The sequence below is a fragment of the Mastomys coucha genome, unplaced genomic scaffold, assembly GCF_008632895.1.
Source record: "Mastomys coucha isolate ucsf_1 unplaced genomic scaffold, UCSF_Mcou_1 pScaffold4, whole genome shotgun sequence".
Taxonomy (NCBI): Eukaryota; Metazoa; Chordata; class Mammalia; order Rodentia; family Muridae; genus Mastomys; species Mastomys coucha.
Genome location: NW_022196910.1, coordinates 16,626,979 through 16,650,733, shown reverse-complemented (window position 1 = coordinate 16,650,733; position 23,755 = coordinate 16,626,979). Strand labels below are relative to the sequence as shown.

Sequence of the window (23,755 nt, the reverse complement as noted above, 5' to 3'; positions counted from 1 at the left end):
AATACATTATTCCTGTCCTACTCAGTCATATGAATACATGTTCTTTTTATTATACTTGGGATACTTTATCTATACCTGCATTCTTGGTGGTCTCTGTGGCAAATGGATAGTACTGATTTGTTATTTTGCTGTCCTCAGTGGGAGATGTTTGTCTACAAGTAGAACAAAGCAGAAATTGAATGCCATGAGAACTTTTCTCTGACCATGGGAGGAAAAGATAAATGTGGGGTTTTCATTGTGAAATAGCACAATAAAATTATTTGTCCCATGGATAACTTGAGACTTTGCAACAAACCAATTATGTGCATGTATCTGAAAAGTTCACTGAAGTATCTATAGTATTAAACATCAGCTCCTGACAGGTACCTGGATGTACACTTAGGGTCCTGCTATTTGATAATGCTTTGCATATACAACAGTGTCGCCATAACTAATTACTATGGATGGTAACACAAATGGCACCCTTTACTAAGTATTGACTGTGGCAGCTAAGAGCTTTCCATACATCAGTCCCTTTAATCCTTGTGCTACATCATGACGCTGTATTCATCAGCCATCGTTTGCAGATGAGGAGACTAAGAATTAGAAAGGGTTAGTGTGAGCTAATCAGAGTTTCTATGCTGGCTTTAGCTTTGTTTTAACTCCACTGTCTCATAATCACTGCATGGCTTCACTCATTCATCCAACTCACACTTGCAGAGTGCCGGCTCAGCATGAAGCACTGTTCTACAAGCTGGGGCCACCGCATGCAGTGTTACCTCCCTCCTAAGGGCTACTCTCTGCTGTATTATGTATCATGAACATTCATGTATGGCAGTAGCTATGACTTATTATAGAGTTTTGGTAATGTAACTGGAAATTTATATGAGGCTATCTATCTGTCTATCTATCTATCCATCTATCTATCTATCATCTACCTATATATAGATAAAGATTGCTTCTTTAGAACACACACATTGCATGTTTTGGCATGCTCATTTTATTCATTACCTGTTTATTTTAGACTTGTAGATTCTGAAAATTAGATGTATTCTTATTAATAAGTGTTGTTTGGTTGTAAGCCTAGATTTTAGAGGCTGAGCCATCTCTCCAGTCCAATCTCCATTGGGTCCCTCCCCTCAGAGCTCAGAGAATCTAGCAGAAGAAGGGGAAGAGGAACTGTAAGAGACAGAAAGGTTGAGGACACAGGGAGAGCACAGTCTTCAGGACCAACTAAATAGGGCTCACAGAGACTGAAATGGCAACCACAGAGCCTTCATGGATTAGTGCTACGTCCTCTGGATATATGTCATGTTGTTGGCATAGCTCTGTGCTAAGTTTTCTGCATACATGTTATGGTTGTTTACTTGGTGTTCTTGTGGGACTCCTGGCAATGGAAGTTGGGGTGTCTCAGACTCTTTTGCCCATTCTTGAGACTTCTTTCCTCCTAGTGGTTTCCCTAGCCCAGCCATGATCTGAGGGTTTGTGCCTGGTCTTATTGTGTCTTGTACCATGTTTGGTTGATGTTGCTGGGAGGCCTGCTCTTTTCCTGGAAGAGACAGAGGAAGGAGTGGCTCTGGGAGAGAGGGAAGGTTCGAGATTTGAGGAGGACTGGGAAGAACAAAGGAATGGGAAGATGTAGTAGGAATTTATGAGAGAGATGTATTATATGAGAGAAGAATACCATTTTTTAGAAGAAATATTGTTGATGATAAAACTACTTCTTGGTTTCTCATTTTCTTTGGCCTAAGTGCTTTGTGGGAGTGTGGAGTAGCAGAGAAAATCCTTTCTTTAGCATACGCTCAGATGATCTGATCACAAAAAGGTCCGGTAAGAGGCTTAATTGTTTTGTAACATTGATTGAAGGATCCTGCCACAGTTAGAATAAATGTTGCACCAGAGAAATCTCATTGTGAGAAGGAAAACATTGATGCCATGTTTCCTGTCATATTAGGAAAGCAAATCCTTCCAGAAGAAGAGAACAGCATCATAGAATGTTTTGTGAAATGCCATATTTTATCTACATAGAGAATAGAAGAATAATTTTAAATTTTCTTGATTGGAAGCTAACGTTTTGTTTCAGCTAGGAAAAATGGCAGCAAATGCTGTGAAGCATGTTGCATTATTTAAAGTAGTTGTTTTATTTCTTTCAGGGGAACATTTTTGATGTACAAAGAGTGACAAGATAATGTCCCCTTCTCTTTTTTTCCTTCTAAGGCAGTTTTCTAAGAGGTGGGATCAATGGCAAGCCAACCAGCTGTCCACTTTAGATGTTGATGTCCCTTCTACCCAGGGCCCTAATGTGGGGCCCTCCTATAAGCAATGCAAACTCCATGGATATCTTTTATTTCTCTAGAAGGTGGAGTGGATTTGCAAAGCCATCAGCTGGATATGCAAATACTACCCGACGGCCCAAAGAGCGATGTGGACTTTTCAGAGATTCTTAATGCAATACAAGAAAGTAAGTTTCTCTCAAATTTTAAATTCACAAGAGGAAAAAGTGTTATAACATTGGGAAAGGGTAAAACAATTGGCAGCTTAGACACTTTAAAACTCAAAAGAATAATCAATCCATGTCATAAACAAGGTATTGTACAAAATAATTTTGAGATACAGAGAGACTAGTAAGTGGCATTAGCTTGTAAATCTGAACCATAAGATATTGGAGTCTTTGGAGAATTCTATATGTTTACAATATTATGCTATTTTAAAAATATTTAAAATGTTTTAGGTTTAGATTAAGTATAAAAAATGAAAAACCATTTTTTTTTAAAAAAGCAATTATTGTTCCTATGTTCAAATGCAAGAAGTTAGAACTACATGTTGACCCACTAAGCCAAAACCAAAACCATAATGATTTGGAGTCATTGATGAAAGGCTACATCCCAGAAGTAACTACACATAATGATTATCAGTGAGAGGGCTCTTTTTACACTTTTTTTGTCTTCATTAGCAATCACTCAGAATCATACTTAATCAACACATTTGCTCAATCACAGAGTAAGTACTGAGCAGGTGATGTTTCTCTTTTTTTTTAAAAAAAAAAAGATTTATTTATTATTATAAATGAGTATACTGTAGCTGTCTTCAGACCACCAGAAGAGGGCATCAGATTTCATTATAGGCAGTTGTGAGCCACCATGTGGTTGCTGGGATTTGAACTCATGACCTTCGGAAGAGCAGTCGGTGCTCTTACCCACTGAGCCATCACACCAACCTGTTTCTCATTTTGTTAACAGAGCAAATTCTAGGTGATGCTGTCTCCTGATGCTGAACTTGAAGGGTTTACATTTGCAGACCTTAGGAAAAGCAACTGCAGTTTTTTCTACTTTTGAATTGGAGAAATTACATTTCTGTACCAATTTCTGTGCATGAGAGTGAGTGTGAGTGCATGCATGTGTGTGGGTGTGTGTGGGTCGTGTCTGGAGATTGTCATAAGACTTTGCAAATAGCAGGCAAGTGCTTTACTTCTGAACTCATCAGGCTAAATTTCTTATGAATATTCCTCATCATTTTTATAGTCCTTCCCCACCATTGTATTGTTTTCTTGATTTTATAAGATGATGAGTGGTTTAGTGTTTTATGTGGGATCATCAAAGATGGGAAAATTAACAAAGAATTCAGACAAATATTGGAGGCCAGATTAGACTAGAGGGAGCCGTAGCCTTCATTGCATCCCTCCGTAAATGTGTTCTGTTCCAGATTTAAACATATTGAGATGAAGATAAATCTATACTTGAAAGAAATGGTTTTAATTAAGAATATACGAGGACCAATTATTTGTTCTGGATGGTCAGTCCTTCATATTAATGAATAAAAAAAGAAAAACTTTCCCCAGGAGGATGATAATTCAAATTAATGTACAAGGGACAGAAAATGACTTTTCATGCAAAGTTATAAATTTATATAATTATTTCATTTGCTATAAAGAATGCTAGATTTTACAGTTCTCAAAAAGTTTCTTTAAAAAGTTTTCAGGGACAAAATTTGGCTCCATATAAATGCTGGAGTTGAACTTAATCAATGTGTTTTTAGGACTAAATTAACTTGCATTAAAATAAACTAATAGTTTAAAAAAAGTAATCGGTTATTAGTAGACCTCAATTAAAGATGTATTTGTCTAATGCTGTTAACTGTTTGCTAGTTTTAAATGATTATATCTTTATGAATATCTCTCATGAATTGAATAAGAGAATACAAATTTGTGAGTATTTCATTAAGCTAAGATCCTGGAGTGGTGTGGGAGAAATGACTCTGTAATTAAGAGTACTTGAAACTGTTGCAGAGGACCTGAGTATGGTTCCCAGCACCCTCATGGTGGATCACAACTGTCCATAACTCCAGTTCTAGAAAATCTATACCATCTTTCTGAGATGCCAGACGGATCTTTTGAATTCCTGTTTCAGTAGACTTTCCTCTCACCTAAAGATGCTACGGGTTTCTCTCTAAGAGAAAAAAGCTTGCAAGGGCTTCATGTTTATATAGAAGAACCAGAGGGAAAAGGTTAACTTCTGGCTAACTCTCCATCAGTCTTATGCAGATACAGCATAGCTTCCGGTGCAGTGGGTGGGAAAGGAGACAGTTTCATTAAACTGTAGACTCCTTGCCTCTCTGTGTGCCCCACTTCCTGCAAAAGATTCTTAACCCATGCTTCTAAAAAGCTGATATTTTAAAACATCTCTAAGATAATTAGAATAAGAAAAATAACTTTCCCAGCATGGAAAGGGGCGGCCAGCATAAAAGTCTTACCCATGGCTAAGAGGCTGTTGGCAATTGTTAGCAGCTGAGAGAGGAAGATTCAGTTTTCTCTAATATTGTAACCTCTGATATATCAACCATGCTCCAACGGAAGGCACACATCCAAGAATTTATGGACAGAACAAATTGGACTTAAAAAAATAATAAGCAGAGCTGGTAAGCTGGCTCAGTGGTTAAGAGCACTAACTGCTCTTCCGAAGGTCCTGAGTTCAAATCCCAGCAACCACATGGTGGCTCACAACCATCTGTAATGAGATCAGACGCCCTCTTCTGGTGCGTCTGAAGACAGCTACAGTGTATTATGCCCAAGCGAGCGGCCTGGAGCAAGGAGAGGTCCTGAGTTCAATTCCCAGCAGTCATATGACGGTTCACAGCCATCTGTACAGCTACAGTGTACTCATACACATAAAATAAATAAAATAGATCTTTTAATAATAATAATAATAATAATAATAATAATAATAATAATAATAATAATAATAATAAAAGACACAAATTTAGTGGGTGGGGAAAGAGGGTAGATCTGGGAGGAATTAGGGTGTGAATACGTAAAACACATAAAATTCTCAAAGAAAATATATAACTATTGATGTACTCTGACAATTAGCTGGTTTTTAAATCCTCAATATGAATATTGAGCATCTCCTATTTGCTAGCTCCTGTGTCAGTTTGGTTTCCACAGGACAGAAGACTTAGTGAGGATATAAAAATAGATTTATTATAAACAGCCTGGTGTTAGAATTGAGACATAAACCATCTTTTTCTTTTTTATATACTGAATTGCTTCTAGAAGTGTCTTTTTTCTTTTTTTTATGCTCCCTAGTGGTGCTTTGAGGTTGGTGTGCAAAGCTTTTAGAATTCGGTGTTTCAGATGTAATAATCTGCAATTTATGACAAAAATAGCCTAGTGAACTGGCACTCTGCAGAACAAACGTAGACCTCGGGATTACGCTGCGGAGGCCTCTCACGTCTTCCTCTGTGACCTATAATTTCACCTTGTTTTTGTCTTCAAAGCAAAGTACTAAGATTAAAGTACTCCTGCCCTGCAGCTGCAGCTTGAGGTTATCCTGATGCATTTAGGAAGTTAAAGAGCAATGAATCAAGTTCTTTGATTTGTTTTAACCCCCCTCCCGCTTCCTTTTAGACTACATACATTTACCGTTTCATTTTTCTTCATTGTTCTTATAACACTGTCTCCCAATGCCACCCTCTTCCCTAGAAGTGTGAATAAAGGTTTTCCATGTACGTCTCCTCATGCTTGACCCTCTACCACCTAACACTAAATGCCAGTTCAACAAACATGTGGCTCATCGCTCACAATTAGTTAATCTGATTATTACCCTCGAAATACGTTTGTGATCTCTTTTCCTTAGAGAATTAATAATCTCAAATGCCTAAACAATCCAGATGAATTTCCCTAGAGAAGTAGTTGAAATAATCGTAAATATTTGACAAGTGGAATCAATAGCTTTGTCGTTGCAAATAGACATAGCTTGGTCCACCCAACAAGGGGACCAAGCTATCCCTGGACCTCTGATTTCTCTTCTCTGTCCCTGTCCTGGGTTGGGACAGAAAGAAGCAACCATTTAAAGTTTCTTTTTGTAGGGCTGGAGAGACGGCTCAAAGGTTAGGAGCACTGGCTGCTCTTTCAGATGTCCTGAGTTCAATTCCCAGCAACCACAGGGAGGCTCATCACCATCTATAATGAAATCTGATCCCTCTTCTGCCTTGCAGGCATACATACAGACAGGATGCAGTATATAATAATCAAATAAATCTATTAAAAAGCATTTTTTCCTTTGTGTGCTGAGTGGGATGTTTGACTCAGATGCTCTAGGTGGTATTTCTCCCAGGCAACTTGAGGCCATTTACTCTTGCTCAGTTGTATGTGAGTCTCTGATGCTGTATCTAAGCCTTGGTTTTGAGCTACGTACCTAATATCTGTAATAGAGAATCAGCCCACCCTCACTCTCCCTGCTGGCCAGATCTGTTCACACAGCTCTTACTAAGTTTGGCTGTGGTGCGGATCCCTGACTTGGATTATATGCAACTGTCACACTCACCCTCCCGCTTTGTTGTTTTTAATTGATTCCCCAGAGCATTTTGGCTCCTTTCCACACTTAATGAGCCGAATAGCAGAATTCTACTATGTAGATAATTATCAAATATTTTCTATTTGAGAAAAACATTTAAGGGAGGTGATGAAATCCATTCTTGCATAATTTTATGTGAATAAACATTATCTCTGTGAAGTTCAGACCATGAATAGAGAAACTTTGCTCTCACTTGGGGTGGACAGTGAACTCTCTAAGGGAAAGGATGTATGCCCATGACATCCATTGCCTCAGCCCCGATCCCTAGCCTAGTGAGGTATCTGAGCTTAGTAGGTACTTGAAATATTTGTCCAAAAAAATAGATTTAAAAATAATGGTTAACTTTGTAACTTAAGGCTTATTTTTCTCCTTAAGGAGATAATGTAAGTTTGTATACATGAATATTGTTCTTTGTTCCTAAAATCTGCACTGTAGTTAAGACATCAAGAGCAAGATTGATATACTGTGGAGCCCTCTCTGCCCATCTCTTTGTCTTTGGAATGTGTAACTGGCCACAGTGTTCTATTGATGACATGCGTAGCTGCATATACTCTGATAAGGATTTGAATATCTGCTGGAGCTATGGAGTATTTGGCAAGTGACAAAGATGACTAAATTAAGATAGTTCTTATTTTCCAAAAATTGGATTTCTACAGAATACCGACTTGTCTGAACGTTCCACTGGTGGCATCCCTGTGGTGGCTTCCAGTCACTAATTTCTGTGAGCATCAACAGAGAGGAGGAGGGGCTTCCCTCCATTCCTCATTAGCTGTCTCCATCAGAGGCAGAGTTGGAGCCTTAATGTAGAGTCAGATTTCTCCAGCTTAATACTACAGTAATCCCATGTTCTTTATTCCAAGACTTGGAGTGGCAGAGAGTGTCAACTCCTTTGTCCTAAATTCTCACCAGCAATGACCACTGAGTAAACAGCAGTCAGGTACCATCCACCACTTGATGTGTCTGACCCCTGACAGCGTCTCCAGAGAAAGACTCACCGCCATGTGAACGCAGGCATCCCTTGGTCAGTGGCTCAGACTAAACAAGAAGAGGAAACAGAGCAGCATTAACCTCTCACTGCTTCCTGTCTGTCTCAGCAGTGTGACCATAAACCTCACACAGAGACTGGAGCCATGGCCTTGTGCTCCCCTCCCTATGAATGGTCATCTAAAAAACCCCTTTCTTCCCCCAAATCTATTTTTGCTACATATTTGATTGTAACAATGAGAGACAAACGGATGCTTCATGCCAATCAATTCTCCAAAGCAATCTTTGCATTTTGTTTGTGCCCATTTTGCCTTTTTGTACTGATAAAATGCTGGCTTAAATGTATGAGAGTCTCCAGTGGACAACCTATATTTCTCACCTCTCCTAGCAACATGCCTATAATCCTATTTAATCTTCCCAGCGACTGTATCAGAAGCCAGTGTCTGACATTACCTCCACGCGCCTTTCCTATCCTCCAGGTGCAGTACTCTTAGCATCTTTTTGGCAGTCCTAATGTCTTTATCAATGGTGGCATCCGTTTTAGCTGTGCCTTTACTCAGGCTGTTTGTGCTTTTCTAGCCAAACCCTAAGTTATCCAAATATTTCTACTCTTTCATCTTGCTCCCAGTTCTCACTGTAAATTTGGCTAAAATCAGAAAGTAATATCTGAATGGCAGGGCGGGGGAAAGGAAAATAAAAGAGAAAAGGAAAATGACTGCTTCTACATATGATGGGAAGAGAAAGTTTACTGCAGATGTGTGGGAAAACATAGCCAGAGGCAGCGACATCTAGGAGAATCCAAAGTTGACTTGACCCTGACCCATGTGAGGAGAGGGCAAGGGAAAGGGAGAGGGGAGAGAGAGGGACCCTGTGCAGCAGCCAGGAGGGCCAAAGAGTCGACAAAAGAGGCAGGTAACCAAAATGGTTGAATTATATAGCAAAAGGAAGCTTGGGGCGGGGGGGGGAAGGGCAGCCCAGCCCCTGGGCTGAAGAAGTTTAGGATAGGGGTGGGGTATGCCAGCCAGAAAGACCTTGTAACAAGTAGAGACTGAGGGATTACAAGGAGAACCTGACATCCAGGTCTGCTTTGGTATGTTAAATAGCCACCTCAGCCACTAATCTAAAACCTAAAATTACCCAAACCACACTATTTGTACTTGGCTGATGAACTTGTCATTCATCTTTAAGCTTAGATTCTTGTACAGCCACAGGTATGGGCACAATTCATGCAAATTGCTTATGAAGAAACAGTGGTCTGCACTCTCATTCCCACAGAGTCTTCACATACATTTGAAAACTCATCCTCCTGCTTTCTAGAACTCCATTCGCATTCTAATCTTTTGAGCCCCCATCAGAATCTCACACTAAACTCTGATTACAGCATTTCCTAGCCTTCTTCAAGTGCTTGTATGTTCCTCCTACCAGCCAGTTCCAAAAGCTTGGCCACGCTGTCAGATGGCAGTCACAGTGACAGCTCCACTTCTCAGTGCCCCCTTGCCATATTAGCATTCTGTGAGTGTGACCCATACCCAAGGCAATCAACTTACAGATAGAAAAAAGTTTGTTTGAGCTCACAGTTTTGAAGGCTTCAATACACAGTTGGCTGGCCAATTGCTTTTGGTCCTGTGCTAAGGCAGAGCATCCTCACAGGAACTGACTGGCAGAGTAAGGCCTCTCTGGATTCTTGGCTAGAATTTAAAAAATTTAGAAAAAGGCTCCCAGTGACTAGAAGACCCCCTGCTGGGTCCAGCATATTAAAGTTTCTGTAATTTCCTAACAGGACAAGCTTAGAGACCAAACCTTTAAGACACAGGCCTTCAGTATCCAAAGAGCAGTAAGAAGTCTAAGAGATTTCCATCTGTATGACACTAGCTAGCAAATAGAAGCACAAATTCACCTGACCACTGAGTGTTTGAAATAACCAGCAGGCCTCTGACTTTGTTAAAACGACATTTTGTCATTGCTCAAAACTAATAGGTTTTAAAACTACCTGCTATTTAAAGCACTGTCTACTTGAAGCTGTGAAGTTCTGGCTTATACATAAAAGTCATGAGTGGGGTCCTAGACTCGATGACATTAGAGGAGGGGTGTTCTTGTGTCACTAGACTACAGTCCATACCACCTAACAGTCCCTATCACGGCATTTAACAAACATGTCTTGAGGACTGACTCTGTCTCGAGTTCTCAGCAGATCTGTCAATACCAGCAAGGTTGGAACTTGAGTTCTGATAAGGCAAATTACTAATACATACATACATAAACATGAATAAAGAAGGTAATTGTAGACTGTGTTCAGTGTTGGCAAAGAATAAGTGGTGGGAAGAATGTGCTTATAAAAGGGGGAGCTTCTCTACCCAGGGTGGCCAGACAATCTGTCTCCGAAACATGGCACATATTGCATGTTCATAAATCTGAGCTCCTTCAGCTCCTCTCTTTGAGCCCGGCTCTGTGGAAAGACTATGATGTTTTCTTCTCTGTAGTCTCTGTAGTCTAAATACCAATGATGATTACATTCGTCAGCACTGGTGTGCTAATTGCCACATGTTTGGTATCTTCAAGTAACACATTTGTGATCCAGACACTCTAGAAGTCAGAACCGGAAATCAAGGCGGTGGTACCTGCACTCCTGCTGGAGGCTGCTTTGTTAGTGTTTCTGTCTTTTAGAGGCTACATGCTTGCTGTGGTCCAGGAAAAAAATGCTTTACAATGCTCCATTTACAATGCTTAATATAAACACACCTGACATCCTTTATTGATGCAAAGGAACATATTCAAAGAGTCGAGAAATGTGGTCAGCCTCATAGGCGGACAATGACTGAGCCTATCTCAGTGAGCCATGAATGTTATCTTTATCCCTATTTCCTATACATTTAATTTTATAAGAGAAAGACTTGAAATGACAAATGAATTGCATAAAGCCACACGCTTGGCTATAGTTTTAGAACCCAGACACCCCAGCTACATAGATCATCTCTTTTTCTCTGTACCTGACTCTGTTCTTTCTTTTATGAACTACTCATTTGTTTGCATGTATTTAATGTTTCCTTTTTCCATATAGGCAAAGAGCTACATCACTCTTAGTCATCAGAATATGCCCAACATACCTGAACACTTGACACACAATGTGAGCATGTCTAAAACATTTATGAATGAAAGAATGCATATTCAAATCCAGTCTCCCATGAGTCGTTTTATGCAGCAACTTCTGACAAGTTATAAACCACTTTAAAAGCATCAAAATAAGAAAATTAAAAAAAAGAAAAACATTATATTGGGCCATAATTTGAGGTGGTGAAGAAGAGTCCTGGCTGTCCACTCCTCCAGTGGCACTCAGCTTTTCTTCATGGTATGCTGCAAAGTGTATTTGAATTTCTTAGTCCCTCCCTAGAATGCTGACATAGAGTTCTTTATATATTTTGTGTCATTAACATAAATAGTCTATAGAGGGAGCCTCTGAATGGGTTATTCCTTTCCATTCATCATGAGAGGAAGAAGTAAGGCAGAAAACCTAACTACATGCTGCATTCTTAAATTTACTAGAGAGATTATAAAGGAAGAAGTAAAGGTCACTAAGCCAGGCAAGTGGCACTTTTATGTGTTGCCTTGTCAACCTGCATAGCTCTTAAGTGAAAAAATATAGCACAAAAAGGCACAGCTCACCTTCCAGCCTACAGAATGAGTCCTCAGTAGATTTAAATGAAAGGGCCTTCCTTTAAACACTTATATAAAGACCGTCTGAATAAACCCCTTTTGTTATTCAGGAAGACAAATTATGTTTACGACATGAAGGTGTTTTATCTCCATTTTCTTGCCTAATGTCACCTGTTCAGTCAGACAGGCTTTACGTCTGACATTTTTTTCTCCTAGGAGGGGAATGCACCTGTCACTCGGTGTTGAAGCAATGTGTGCATAGGAAGCCAGAGGAAGATGCCTCCTCTCACTGTACTGATGTTCAGTCCAGTTTCTTAGTCCACTTTAATCTATGTACTTTGCTTCTAGTGGCCAAGGATGTCAATATTCTTTTCGATGAACTAGAGGCTGTCAACAGCCCTTGCAAAGACGACGATTCTCTGCTGCACCCTGGAAATCTGACCAGTGCTTCGGAGGACACCAGCAGACTAGAAGCAGGGGGAGAGGTAAGAGCTTGCATGACTTCCTGGGAGTGTGATGCTTTGGGTGGGATCCTGTGCAGCATCCTGCAGACCATTCAGAATCAAATCCCATCAAACTGCAGGCTCCCAGGAAGCACAGCCAGGGGCCATAGGTCTGTGCGGCTAAGTGGTTCTAGCACATTTCGAGGATCTAAGATGGACAGATGCTCAAAACTGAAAAGCGAATCATGTACTTGCTGTCTCACATCTAGAGACGTTTAATGTATGCAGAGTGAGATTTCCATGACTTCCTGTCATTTTTTAATGCAATCTAAGTGTCCCTAACTAATAAAAAGATGACAAAGACGAGCTTTCTAGTAAAAACCCCTGCACATACAGACATGCAATGTAAAACACACGGGCGTTTTCAAACCATGGTGTTATCTGAGGCCTCTCTGAGTTTTTATTTGACTTTGTCAATGGGAGGCTTCCTTGTGGTTGCACATAGATCCATCCGATCACGTGCCATTCCAGGGGAGGAGCAATATTTTGTGGGATGTTCACTATCACTTAGGCTGCACCTCAGTGAGGTTTAAGGTCTCCTTTGAATATCTGCCACGCAGAAATGGCACGCACACAGAGGTAAAGTCAATCACTGATGGCATCTTCCTAATGCTTTCGCTCTTCCAGTTACACAATGAAAGGATGATTCCCTTAAACAGCGGAAATTAGTAACATCTACCAAGCTTCACAGGCCTCTCCCATGAATATCAGTCTCTCTTTTCCCTCACTATTTTTCTTTAAGAAAAAAAAAAAAAAAGACCAGTTGTTCATCATCTCTATACACTTTGGATGCTGTACAATAGCTTCATGAAGGGACATTGAAAGAACCTCTGGTATTCTTGTTGAAAGCCTTGCTATGTTTGTTGCTGTGGTTGTTGTGGTTATTGTGGTTGCTGTTGATCTGTTGTTCTATTGAGTACAACATTCAGAACCCAGGGCCCCATGATACTCAGCAATGCCCTGGCACTGGACTATATCGCCTGCTTTGAAAGACAGGTGCTACTTTCCCTGTCTGGTAAATATTTGTTAATAGGAGCATCTTCAGGCTGGCTCCCAAGTGTCTTATAAAGCAAGAGCTGAACAGTGGTTACCAAGAAGATGTCACACTGAAACATGGGGCACAGGCCTTCCATTCCTCCTGGCCCAGGCTTTTTTGGGACAAGGTTGTATGCATGGTGCTTGAGAACAGATGTGATTCTAGCATATCATGGAAGGCTCATACGTTTTCCATCTGTATAGTGTTTTGAAAAGTGGTGTACTCTGTGGTTGAGAGAAGACAGGCTTTCCATTTCCACTTGGTTGGACTTGTAGACTCAGTTTCAGAAGTCTATTAGCCTGAGTCACTTGACTCCAGCTGAGCAGCCCAGACTCAATGCTCTCCTTTAGGGCTAGCCCTACATTAGTAGTCTAAGGAGCCTGAGTAAAAAGGCAATTCATTCATCCTTTTTTTTTTTGATTGTTATAAAATAACGAGTATGACTTCCATAGAAGTTACAAGTTTAAAAACAAAATGAACATCTCAAACTATCATCCAATCTATGAATGAGACAGACACTTTTCAAGTTATATACCTTATCAGTATTGCTAACTTGTTACTGCTTTTTTAATACAATGAAAAATTAATATCAGAGTTCATACAAATAGAAGGATGTATATTGTTTTGTCTTAAGCATCCTAAGTATACATATACCCAAAGATAACAAGGTAAAATATTTTTCTTTTCTCTGTATATGTAAGTCTATCTGTTTATCTTTTTCTCTATCTCCATCTATCTATCTATCTATCTATCTATCTATCTATCTATCTATCTATCTCTATCTCTTTATCTCTATCTCTATCTCTCTATCTCTTTAGATGGAGTCTGTGTAGCCCTGGGTAGCCTAGAACTTGCCATGTAGACCAGACAAGTCTTGAATTCACAGAGGTCTCCCTGTCTGTGCATCTCAAGCACTGGGCTTAGGAGTGTGCATTATCATACCCAGCCTTTAAAATGAGTTTTGCTTGTTTGTTTGTTTTGTTTTGTTTTGTTTTTAGTGTGGGTAAATCATCTTGAGAAAAACAGAATGAGAGTATTGCTAGGCCCATTGCAGCTACCTGTGATGCAGCTTTGACCCTTCCAGACCACTACCCTACCTATGTTCTTCTTTGATTTTTCATTTCCTTGTCCTAAAAGTTTTACTGCATATAGTGTAGACATAGACATTTATTTTGTTCATGTTTAATAGAAAATTGTGTTATGAGGTCTTCTTTGGCTTGTTATTTTCCTGTAAAAAATTTTTTCAGTGCAACTGTTGTACAATAGTATTTAACAGAGTGTCTATCCAGTACACACTGTATTTAGCCATTTATTGTATTATTGTATTTCCTTGAATGCTTCCTCATTTAAAATTTTTCTATTGTTATGAACAATGCTGATATAAATATTTCTCTGCATCTCCTGGTTGCCTTGCCAAGAACTCCTCTAGGATTGTATGTTATGCAAATGTTCAGTTTTACGAGATCAGTGCCGATATGTTTTCCAAAGTTAGCACCTCAGTTTTCACTCTTGTCAGTAGAATGTAATGGCTCTCAGATGCCCCAGATCTTTGTCAACACCCGCTACTTTCAGATGTTTTACAGTGTGCCCTTTTTTATATAATGTGTCTTCAACTTTTATTGGTCCTTGTTTTCATGTTTCACTTTATGAACATGAGCTTCTGACTCATGTTCATGTTTTAACTAAATTTCATTGAGTTTCAGTTTTTTTGCCTTACTTACCCGAAGCTCAGGCTCACAAACAGCTTGAACTGGTCTCTTTCTCTTTGTACGCAGACAGTGCGAGAACGAAACAAATCCAATGGACTTTACTTTAGAGACGGAAAATGTCGAATTGACTACATTCTTGTGTACAGAAAATCCAACCCTCAGACTGAAAAGAGAGAAGTGTTTGAAAGGAATATTAGAGCAGAAGGATTACAAATGGAGAAAGAGGTAAACAGTCTTCTTGCATGGCAATGCACACACACACACACACACACACACACACACACGGACATGCACACAAACATACATAAGCATTAATAATCAAAATTTTAAATGAGCCTTTGGCATGCTAACAGAACAATTTAATTACTTTCCACATTTTCAGTGTCTAGGGGATGTTACAACTATTGAAATTTTGGAGCACAACTTGCCATTGAAGTATCAAATGACTTCGTGACAAAGTATTCTGTCTGATCAACTGCATTGTTTTAAGCTCTCATGACTTATCTGACATCCCACTCCATTGCTGCTCTGTGTATATAACAGAGTGGTTTGCTCCCACATGGTAAAGAAAACTTTGAATGAAATGCAATCAGCCCCGTCTGGGAGCCATGGTCACATGGCCAGAACCATAATGAACATGGGCATCCTTGCACACAAGAAGAGATTGGTTATTTGGGGGAAGGGGAGAAAGTGCTCAGGGAGAAATTTTTAAAAAATGATTCCAGTTTTTAAAAAAGCATTCAGATTATTTCTTAACAGGATTCCCAGCTCAACTGTTAGCTTCCTTCAATCCCCATTCCCACCCTGTTTTCCCTGCATGGAGAGTTTTGCAGAAGAACTAAATAAACAGGAGGCTCTGCCAAGACTCTTGTAACAATCCCCAAGAGGCTTATTGTGCATTCAGCACTGTGTATATATGTGTCCCTGTTAGTTGAGTTATGTAACTTTTATATTCCCCTACACATTGTGTGAAGCTCGTGTGATCAATAAGAAAAACATCCTGACAAATTGGAATGTCTACTCTGCCGCTCAAGGCTGAGAGATAGATCACTGAAGTCAGACAGCCAGGTTTTCACTGCTTTGAGGCATCAAATGGTTGAGGCATTTTACGCCCACACTGGTTATGTTCATCTTGGGAGATGGCGGATAAATGGGACTTTCCCAGGGCTGGTAGACTGACCTCATCTCTTGAACATTTTCCATAAGGAAGTAGCATTTTTCTGGAACTGACTTCATCCCTTGAACATTTTCTGTAACGAAGCAGCATTTTTCTGGAATGTCTCCAAGAAGAAATTGGGAAAATGGTGAGATGCCTAAGGAGAATTGGTTCCTATCCCAGGAGAGTGGAGTCAGTTTGCTCCAAAGCCCTTCAGGTTGTGTTTTTTCCCTGGCACAGCAAACTGAATTAAATGCCGTCTTTTCAGTGTCTTTGTGGAGTTCCTGAAAAGCTTTCCTATGCTGCTCAATTGAGCTTAGCACATTATATTTGTTCTTAAAAGGCATTGCTTTGTCCCAAAGCCTTATTTCTAGGTGGCAGGATTTTTATAAGAAAAGAAAGAAAGAAAGAAAGAAAGAAAGAAAGAAAGAAAGAAAGAAAGAAAGAAAGGAAGAAAGAAAATGTAACATCCATGTAGTCTGAAATAATGAAAGCCCCTTCTGACTTTGTTAAAAAATTTGATGCCTATCAAAAGAAAGAGCTCTGTGCAATTAATGAAAGATTGATATTTTAAGCTTCATGAGTATTCTTCCCATTCCCAGGGCTTCCTCTGCATAGCTCATTTCAAAATCATTTCATGAGTTATTCATTCGAATGCAAAAGGCCTAATCCTTTTCCAGATAATAAGTAGTACTGAACTGCACACCAGTCTTGCGTGTGTCTCCAGCATCTGCACTGTGGTATTTAGCTGAGGCTTGCTGTGACACGTGTTCACGGCATGCCGGGTGCATTGCCTGCGTGGTTTGGTTGTATACTACTTCATTTTGTTTGTCATAATTTTTAAATATGTTCACAGCTAGGTATTCATTTCAGTGTTTATCAGGAAAAAAGAAGGTGGAAAAATTATTACCATCTAGCAAAACATAAAAATAAAACAGCCAAAGCATTTTTCTCATTGCCTGTTTTTCTCTCCTGGATTGCAGCTTCCTTCCTGGTAATTTTCCTTGCCATCCTTTATGTACTGCCAGCAGACAGGCAGGCCTCTTTGGGGAACCCTTATTTCCCTAGCAGCCTCCAGCTCCAGTCTTGCTCTAACTCCCACTGTCTGCATACGTGGTACCTGTCTCTCATGCAGCATCTCTGCTTTCTCTGCCTCCCCGTGTCCTCAGCCAGCTCAGTGAGAAAGGTGCTTGCAGGTTGTCTTGCTTAGAGGGCACTGGGAAGTCATAATTGAAGTCAAATGTCCTTCAGTGCCATGCATTTTTGTTGTGTTATTAGACTTGGAAGCCATCAGAAGCGCTCTTCTGGAAATCAAGTGCTTTACCAACAGTCATAGCAGAGAGACAACCAGTAATTTTGGCCTCCAGGAGTTACTTCAACACATTATAAGACACCAAAGCAAAGGATGGAAAAGAGAATCCGTGAACATCTGAAATGATTGACACCTAGTGCATCTTATGAATGATTGGTATCATTAGGATCTTTGCCCATAATATCCAGCATTATGAAAAAGCTATTTCAGAATGAGGTTTGAGTTTCCAAATGGATAAAGACAGCCTCTGTAGTCCAGTTTAGCATAAGAAACATTATCTCCTCTAAACATCAGATGTCTAGAATCACTGGGGAATCCTAGGGGCTGGAGAAAGGGCTTGCTGTGCAAACCTGAGCATCTGAGTTTGGATCCCCCGAAGTCATGTAAAAAGCTGGTGTGTCTGTGTGTCTGTTACCCCAGTGCCAATGGGGGAGGGAGCAGAGACAGGCATGGCCCCAGAACTTGCTGGCTAGCTAAACTAGCCAATCACTAATTGGTGGGCTAGAAACTCAGTAAGAGACTCCTGTCTCAAAAAATAGGTGGAGAGTGACGGAGGGGACACTAACATTGACCATGTCCACGTGCATAAACAGATACACACATCGAGCAAGTGAAAGCCTTTAATTCTTGATCCATGTGAGGACATCAGATAAAAATGTAATCTTTAAACCTTTGTCAAGGTCTAACTAGCAAGTAAGGGTTTGACGCCCTGGGTCTTTAATGTTCAGTGACTACAATCTCACATTAATCCAGAGAAAGCAATTTATGGCAACATTGTCAAAGAAAGAGTAAGCTCAAGTTAATTTATTTTTTTGCATCTTAAAATTATACTTATATGATTAATTTATATTTTTCATATCTAATTCTATTTCTTATTGATTCTTTGCTGTGTGTTTTTGAATTGTCACTTGTAAGGACATACCTTTTCATTTAAATTAATATTTAACTTGTGGATGCCTTGAAATCCTCAGAGTGTGTTAAGAACTATCCTATTCATGGAACACACTCCTCTCCTGGCCCCATCAGTCATGTGGGACATGAGAGAAGGCCCCTATTACTAAACCATGATACAATAATTCTAATTGTATAAATCAAAGCATCTGGGTGAAATTCATTCATTCAACAATTATTGTTGTACACTCACCCTGTGACAGGCCCTGACAGCCATAGGAATTCAGCAATGAGTAAAGACAAGAGTCCTTACAGAAGAAGAATCAAATCAAGCACAGATAAGCTAATATGTGAAGTGCCTACAACGGAGTAAAATGATGTGTTAAAAGGAATGTAGAATTTTCTAGAAGTTGCCAAAGGCAGGCCTCTCTTACAGACAAACAGAAGAGCAAGGGCAAAGGCTTTGAGACAGAAACACATCTGGGGCATTGAGGAAAGTGTGAGGGGCTAAATAGAGTTAACAGAACAGTGCAAAAGATAATTAGCTATTTTACCAGCAAAAGAGCCTGGAAGCCTGGTGATGCTGGAACTTAGCAGCTGTGGGAGAGTCTAGCTTTTATCTGGTGACAGGGGAAGCCACGAAAACGGCTCAGCAGGAGAATGCAGAGATCTCTTTTCTGTTCCTTGAACTCACCCTGGCTGCCTGCTCTGATGAGAACAGGTTGGGAGAAGGGTTGCATGGTGATGAATCTAGAAGACTTATTTTAAATATCTAAGATATAGATGGTTGTTTGGGTAAGTGCTTACCTTACAAGAGAGCATAGTGATCAGGCTCAAAAGCAGAGCTGTTCCAAATGCAGACAGGTTGAATAAACAGTTTGGGAAAAAGTCAGCAGAGCATGGTAGCGTGTGCGTGCGCGCGCACACACACACACACACACACACACACACACACACACACACACACACACGTTTAGTTCCAGCAATTGGGAAGGAGAGGTAAGTGGATCTTTGTTAGTCCAAGTTCAGTCTGGTCTGGCTTGGCCTACATAATGAGTTCTACACTCTCTCTCTCTCTCTCTCTCTCTCTCTCTCTCTCTCTCTCTCTCTCTCTCTCTCTCTGTGTGTGTGTGTGTGTGTGTGTGTGTGTGTCTGTCTGTCTGTCTGTCTATCTATCTATCTATCTATCTATCTATCTATCTATCTATCTATCTTTGGACATCAGATGTCTAGAAACACATCTCTCTATGTAGAAAGAGATAGGTAAAGGGGAGGAAAAGGAGAAAGAAAGAGAGAGAGGCAGAGAGAGACACACACACAGAGACAGAGAGACCATCTTATGCTACATTATTTAACTGAGAAACCAAAATAAAGGAGTTTCCATTTACAGAGATATGGTAAATAGTACATCTCTTTATATACTTGTTAAGTCTGACATTCCAGTAGAGACATCAGATAAAAGAAGAGGTCCAGGTTAGAGGTATATACTTGGAAAAGATCACCTCAAAAAATGACTACAAAAATAAGAGGCCCAAAGGTGGAGCACAGGACACACCTGTATTTCAAATGTGAAGGATAAATGTGAGCCAAGAACAAGAACTCAGAAGGAGCCTAAAGAGAGATAGAAAACCCAAGAACTGTGATACATGGGCAAAAATATTTCAGAAGGGAGGTAACCATAGATCATGTTGCTTCTGTTGGAGTTAAGAAGAGCAGATGATGGTCTAGGTGATCCCAGAAAGACATTTCACCAGAGAAGTGGAGGTGAAATTAGCACTGAAAGATTTTCAGGTCCTAGCTGCTTTGGCAGCTGAAGGTGAGTGCTTACACATCACCAAATCTGAGAACTACAATGCACTCAACCAGGCTCCAAAATGGCACAGAAATGACATCAAGAAACTCTGGTGACAAAGAAAGGAATCTCTTAAGAGAGTCAACCCCAAGTTTCTAGGACCATGCAAGCAATTCAATTCCTATATGGACCATGCAGTGACCATATAGGCCAAGCGCATCCGGGCTCCTGTAAAACCTGAGGAGATTTAAGCCTAAGATACAAAAGGGTCCTGAACACAACCACAGACCATTGAGTTACTATCATTCTTACACCATGCTTTGTAAGCAGATTCGTGCTGTATGGCCAAGGGCTGCAGACTGCCAATCAAAACCCAAGGCCTAAGCCAAGGCCAAGAAGCAGCAGCTGCAGCTCAGACTGGAAGTAAAGTACACAGAGACAACAAATAGAAGAAGCTGTTTCCAGTTCTTCCAATCCAATGCAAAGCAGAGAAATCTAATCGAGAGAGAGTTCTTTTTCATTTAAGGTGGAGAAAAAAGCATTGCCTTTATGCTAGTCTATGTGTCCATTTGCAAGGGAACACTGGTGTATGGGAAGAGGAAAGGGAGATGTGCAGAGGACTGTATTGAAGAAGAGAAGAATGACCAGGAGTTCCCCCTACAGCATTACCTTCCCCTTATGTGCACACAGCTATGCTCTGGGCTCATAGCTAACCAAGCCTTCACTTCATGCACAATATGCCATTCCCAGAGTCACACTTAAATCATTACCCTCCAAAGTGGTAAGTATAGTAAGCTTTTTAACCTAAAAGGCATGCCAGTGAGCTGGCTCCACATTTAAAGGTACCTGAGTTCAATCCCTAGAACGCATGAAGTAGTAGCAGAGAACCAACTCTCACAAATTATCTTCTAACCTCTATGTACATGCCAGGGCATGCACACTCCATATAACAACAACAACAACAACAACAACAATAATCATCATCATCATCATCATCATCATCCTCATCCTCTTAAGCTAATATGCACAAAATAAAGAAGCTGAGTTTCTGAGTTCACCAATCTCTAAGGATAAAAATATCTAACTGCAATAAACATAGGAATACATGCACGTTTAGGACTGAGTTTATTATATATTTTCCTTGAAATAATAATAGGAATGCAATTGTTGAGATTTATTTTTTCACATGTCTTTAAGCACTGACTTTATTAGGCAAAATAATTTAGACCAAATGGTAACTTTGCTCAGGCTAGAAGGTTAGGTGTGAATATTAAGGTCAAGGAAATGAGAAGGCTGACTGGAAAGAGAGTTAAGGTTACAGGTAGAAAGGGAACCAAGAAAATTAGAGTCAATAGCAAAATGGGGAACCCTCAAAACTGGACTTCATTTACATTTTGGCCTCTAGTAATTGTAGATTTGACTCTCAGTGCAGGCGTGACAGAGCAGTCCTGGACCACTAAGCTATGCAGGCTTTCTGAATCACAGTTTTATACATTTGATAATGAAGGCAAGATAGTGCTTCATGAATTGGTAAGAGGATTAAGTGACCCCACATATAAATCTTCAATTTCTTTATATTTATCTTTACTCTAGGTTTTATTCTAAGTCAGTGGGATTTTTCCCAGGATGCTTCTTCAATTATCTTCTGCTGATGGAGAATGATACTGACTTTTCATTAATGACTATCACAAAGCAATAAATGAAATTATAATTTTATAGATGATATACACGTTTGTAGGACTTATAGCTGACACACCTAAAGATCTGTGATTCTTGCTTCCTTTTTCCAACTTTACATAATTCCTGCCCCTTGAATGTGGGGATAGGGCCTGTAGTATATTCTTAATCAATAGAAAATGGCACTACCATTACAGGCTATAAGTCATAGGACACCAATGTTACAGTTACATTGTGACATGAAAGATTTTCTATCTCAGAAAGCTGGTAACTTTGAAGGAATATCTTAGTCACTATTCTATTGCTATGAAGAGACACTATGACCAAGGCAGTTCTTATAAAAGAAAGCATTTAACTGGGGGCTTCCTTACAGTTTCAGAGGTTTAGTCCTTTATTATTGTGGTGGGAAGCATGGATGGAGGTATATAGGCAGGACCTGGAGCAGTTAGCTGAGGGATTCAACTGGTTACAGGCTTCTACCTGATCCAAGAATGGAATGCACAACAGACCTGGGCCACTTTTAAAAATGTTTTATTGATTCTATATTAATTTCTCATCATGCACTTCAATACCCATCTTCCTGCTCCTTCATATCTACCCTCTCCCTAAAAGAAAAGAAAAGAAAAGAAAAGATCCTTGTCTCTCCTTGGAAGCTGTAATGTGTCACAGTGTGTCCGACAGTACACCCTTTGGACCACACTTCTTTACTTGGAAATGTTCAGTGCAATGAGTCATTCGTCTGGTTTGAGGCCTCTGGCTTCTGCTACACTATCAATATTGATCCTGTGACTCCTCTCAGGTGTCCTGTTGTTGCCCTGTGTCTTCGAGATCCTGCAAGCTCTGGATCTGTAGAACCAGACTCTTCAGGCACTCAAGGAGTTCACAGATGGGGTAGATGTTGGGGGTAGGCCAACTCAAAGCCCTGGATCTGGGTCTGGGCTCTGGGCGGTAACTGAGCTGGTCAGCCTTCCAACCCTCCCGCACCCACACCACCAGGTGAGCTCTCCAGAACTGCCCCAGCTAGCTTACTCAATGCTACAGCCAGTAAGGGGCAGGGCCAGTTCTTCTGCTCTGTGCCTTGTTGCAGGTGGCTAGATGCAAGGGGGAAGGGCATCTCTAGTGTGCTGCCCAGTTGAGACCTGGGTTACTTTTAAGGCAAGGGCTCCCATGGCAGTCACGGGGTGAAGACCTTGGAGGTGGTGAATGCTGCTGCTGTTTTTCCAACCCTTCAGGGCAGAGCAGCAGCAGCACCTGTTACTACTAATATTAACATGAGAGTCCCAAATCCATAGTATCCAGACAGCCAGTGGTCTTAAAATTGAGTAACTCATGGACCTTTGCTACACATAAAAAGTGCAGAAGCAATAAAGACGGGCATTGATTCTGTTTTAATCTGCTATTTTTTTCTTCTAAATTTAGAATACTACACTTTAGAGTAAAGGACTCCATATGGCTTGTGTAAATTTCTTTCAGAGCAGAGACTATCTCACTGGGTTTTATATCTTTGAGACTTACCCCAGTGCTTAGCTATGGACGTTTGAATTTGATACAAAAGATTGTGAATAGCTAATTTCTTTTTTTTTCTTTTTTTTTCAATTTTTTTAGATGTTTTCTTTATTTACAATATCTCCTTTCCCAGGTTCCCCTACAAAAACAATAAAAATAAAATAAAACAAAACAAAAACTAAAACAAACCCCTGTTCCCTCCCTCCTCCCTCTGCTCACCAACCCACCCTCTCTTGCTTACTGGCCCTGGCATTCCCCTACACTGGGGCATAGAACCTTCACAGGGCCAAGGGCCTCTCCTCCCATTGATAACCATCTTGGCCATCCTCTTCTACATATGCAGCTGGAGCCATTAGTCCCACCATGTGTACTCTTTGGTTGGTGGTTTAGTCCTGGGAACTCTGAGGGTACTAGTTAGTTCATATTGTTGTTCATCCTAAGGGGCTACAAACCCTTCAGCTCCTTTGGTCCTTTCTCTAGCTCCTTCACTGGGGACCCTGTACTCAGTCCAATGGATGGCTATGAGCCTCTACTTCTGTATTAGTCAGTACTGTCAGAGCCTCTCCGGAGACAGCTATATCGGGCTCCTGTCATCCATTACTTGCTGGCATCCACAATAGTGTCTGGATTTGATGATTGAATATGGGAAGGATTCCCAGGAACAGTCTCTGAATTGTCCTTCCTTTAGTCTCTGCTCCATAGTTAGTC

General features: G+C 40.3%; 1 protein-coding gene across 7 annotated transcripts in view; it reads left to right on the top strand.

Moving 5' to 3' along the window:
• Nucleotides 1–23,755, top strand: part of Ano4 (anoctamin 4) — a 401,446-nt gene that overhangs the window by 222,201 nt on the left and 155,490 nt on the right. For 4 of the 7 annotated variants that reach the window (XM_031349069.1, XM_031349068.1, XM_031349071.1 and 1 more), the window contains 3 exons: nt 2,336–2,440; nt 11,814–11,950; nt 14,780–14,938. In XM_031349069.1, the coding sequence (XP_031204929.1) occupies nt 2,336–2,440; nt 11,814–11,950; nt 14,780–14,938 (401 nt within the window). The remainder of the gene's footprint in view (nt 1–2,335; nt 2,441–11,813; nt 11,951–14,779; nt 14,939–23,755) is intronic. The other 3 variants (XM_031349070.1, XM_031349075.1, XM_031349073.1) reach the window with 1 other exon arrangement.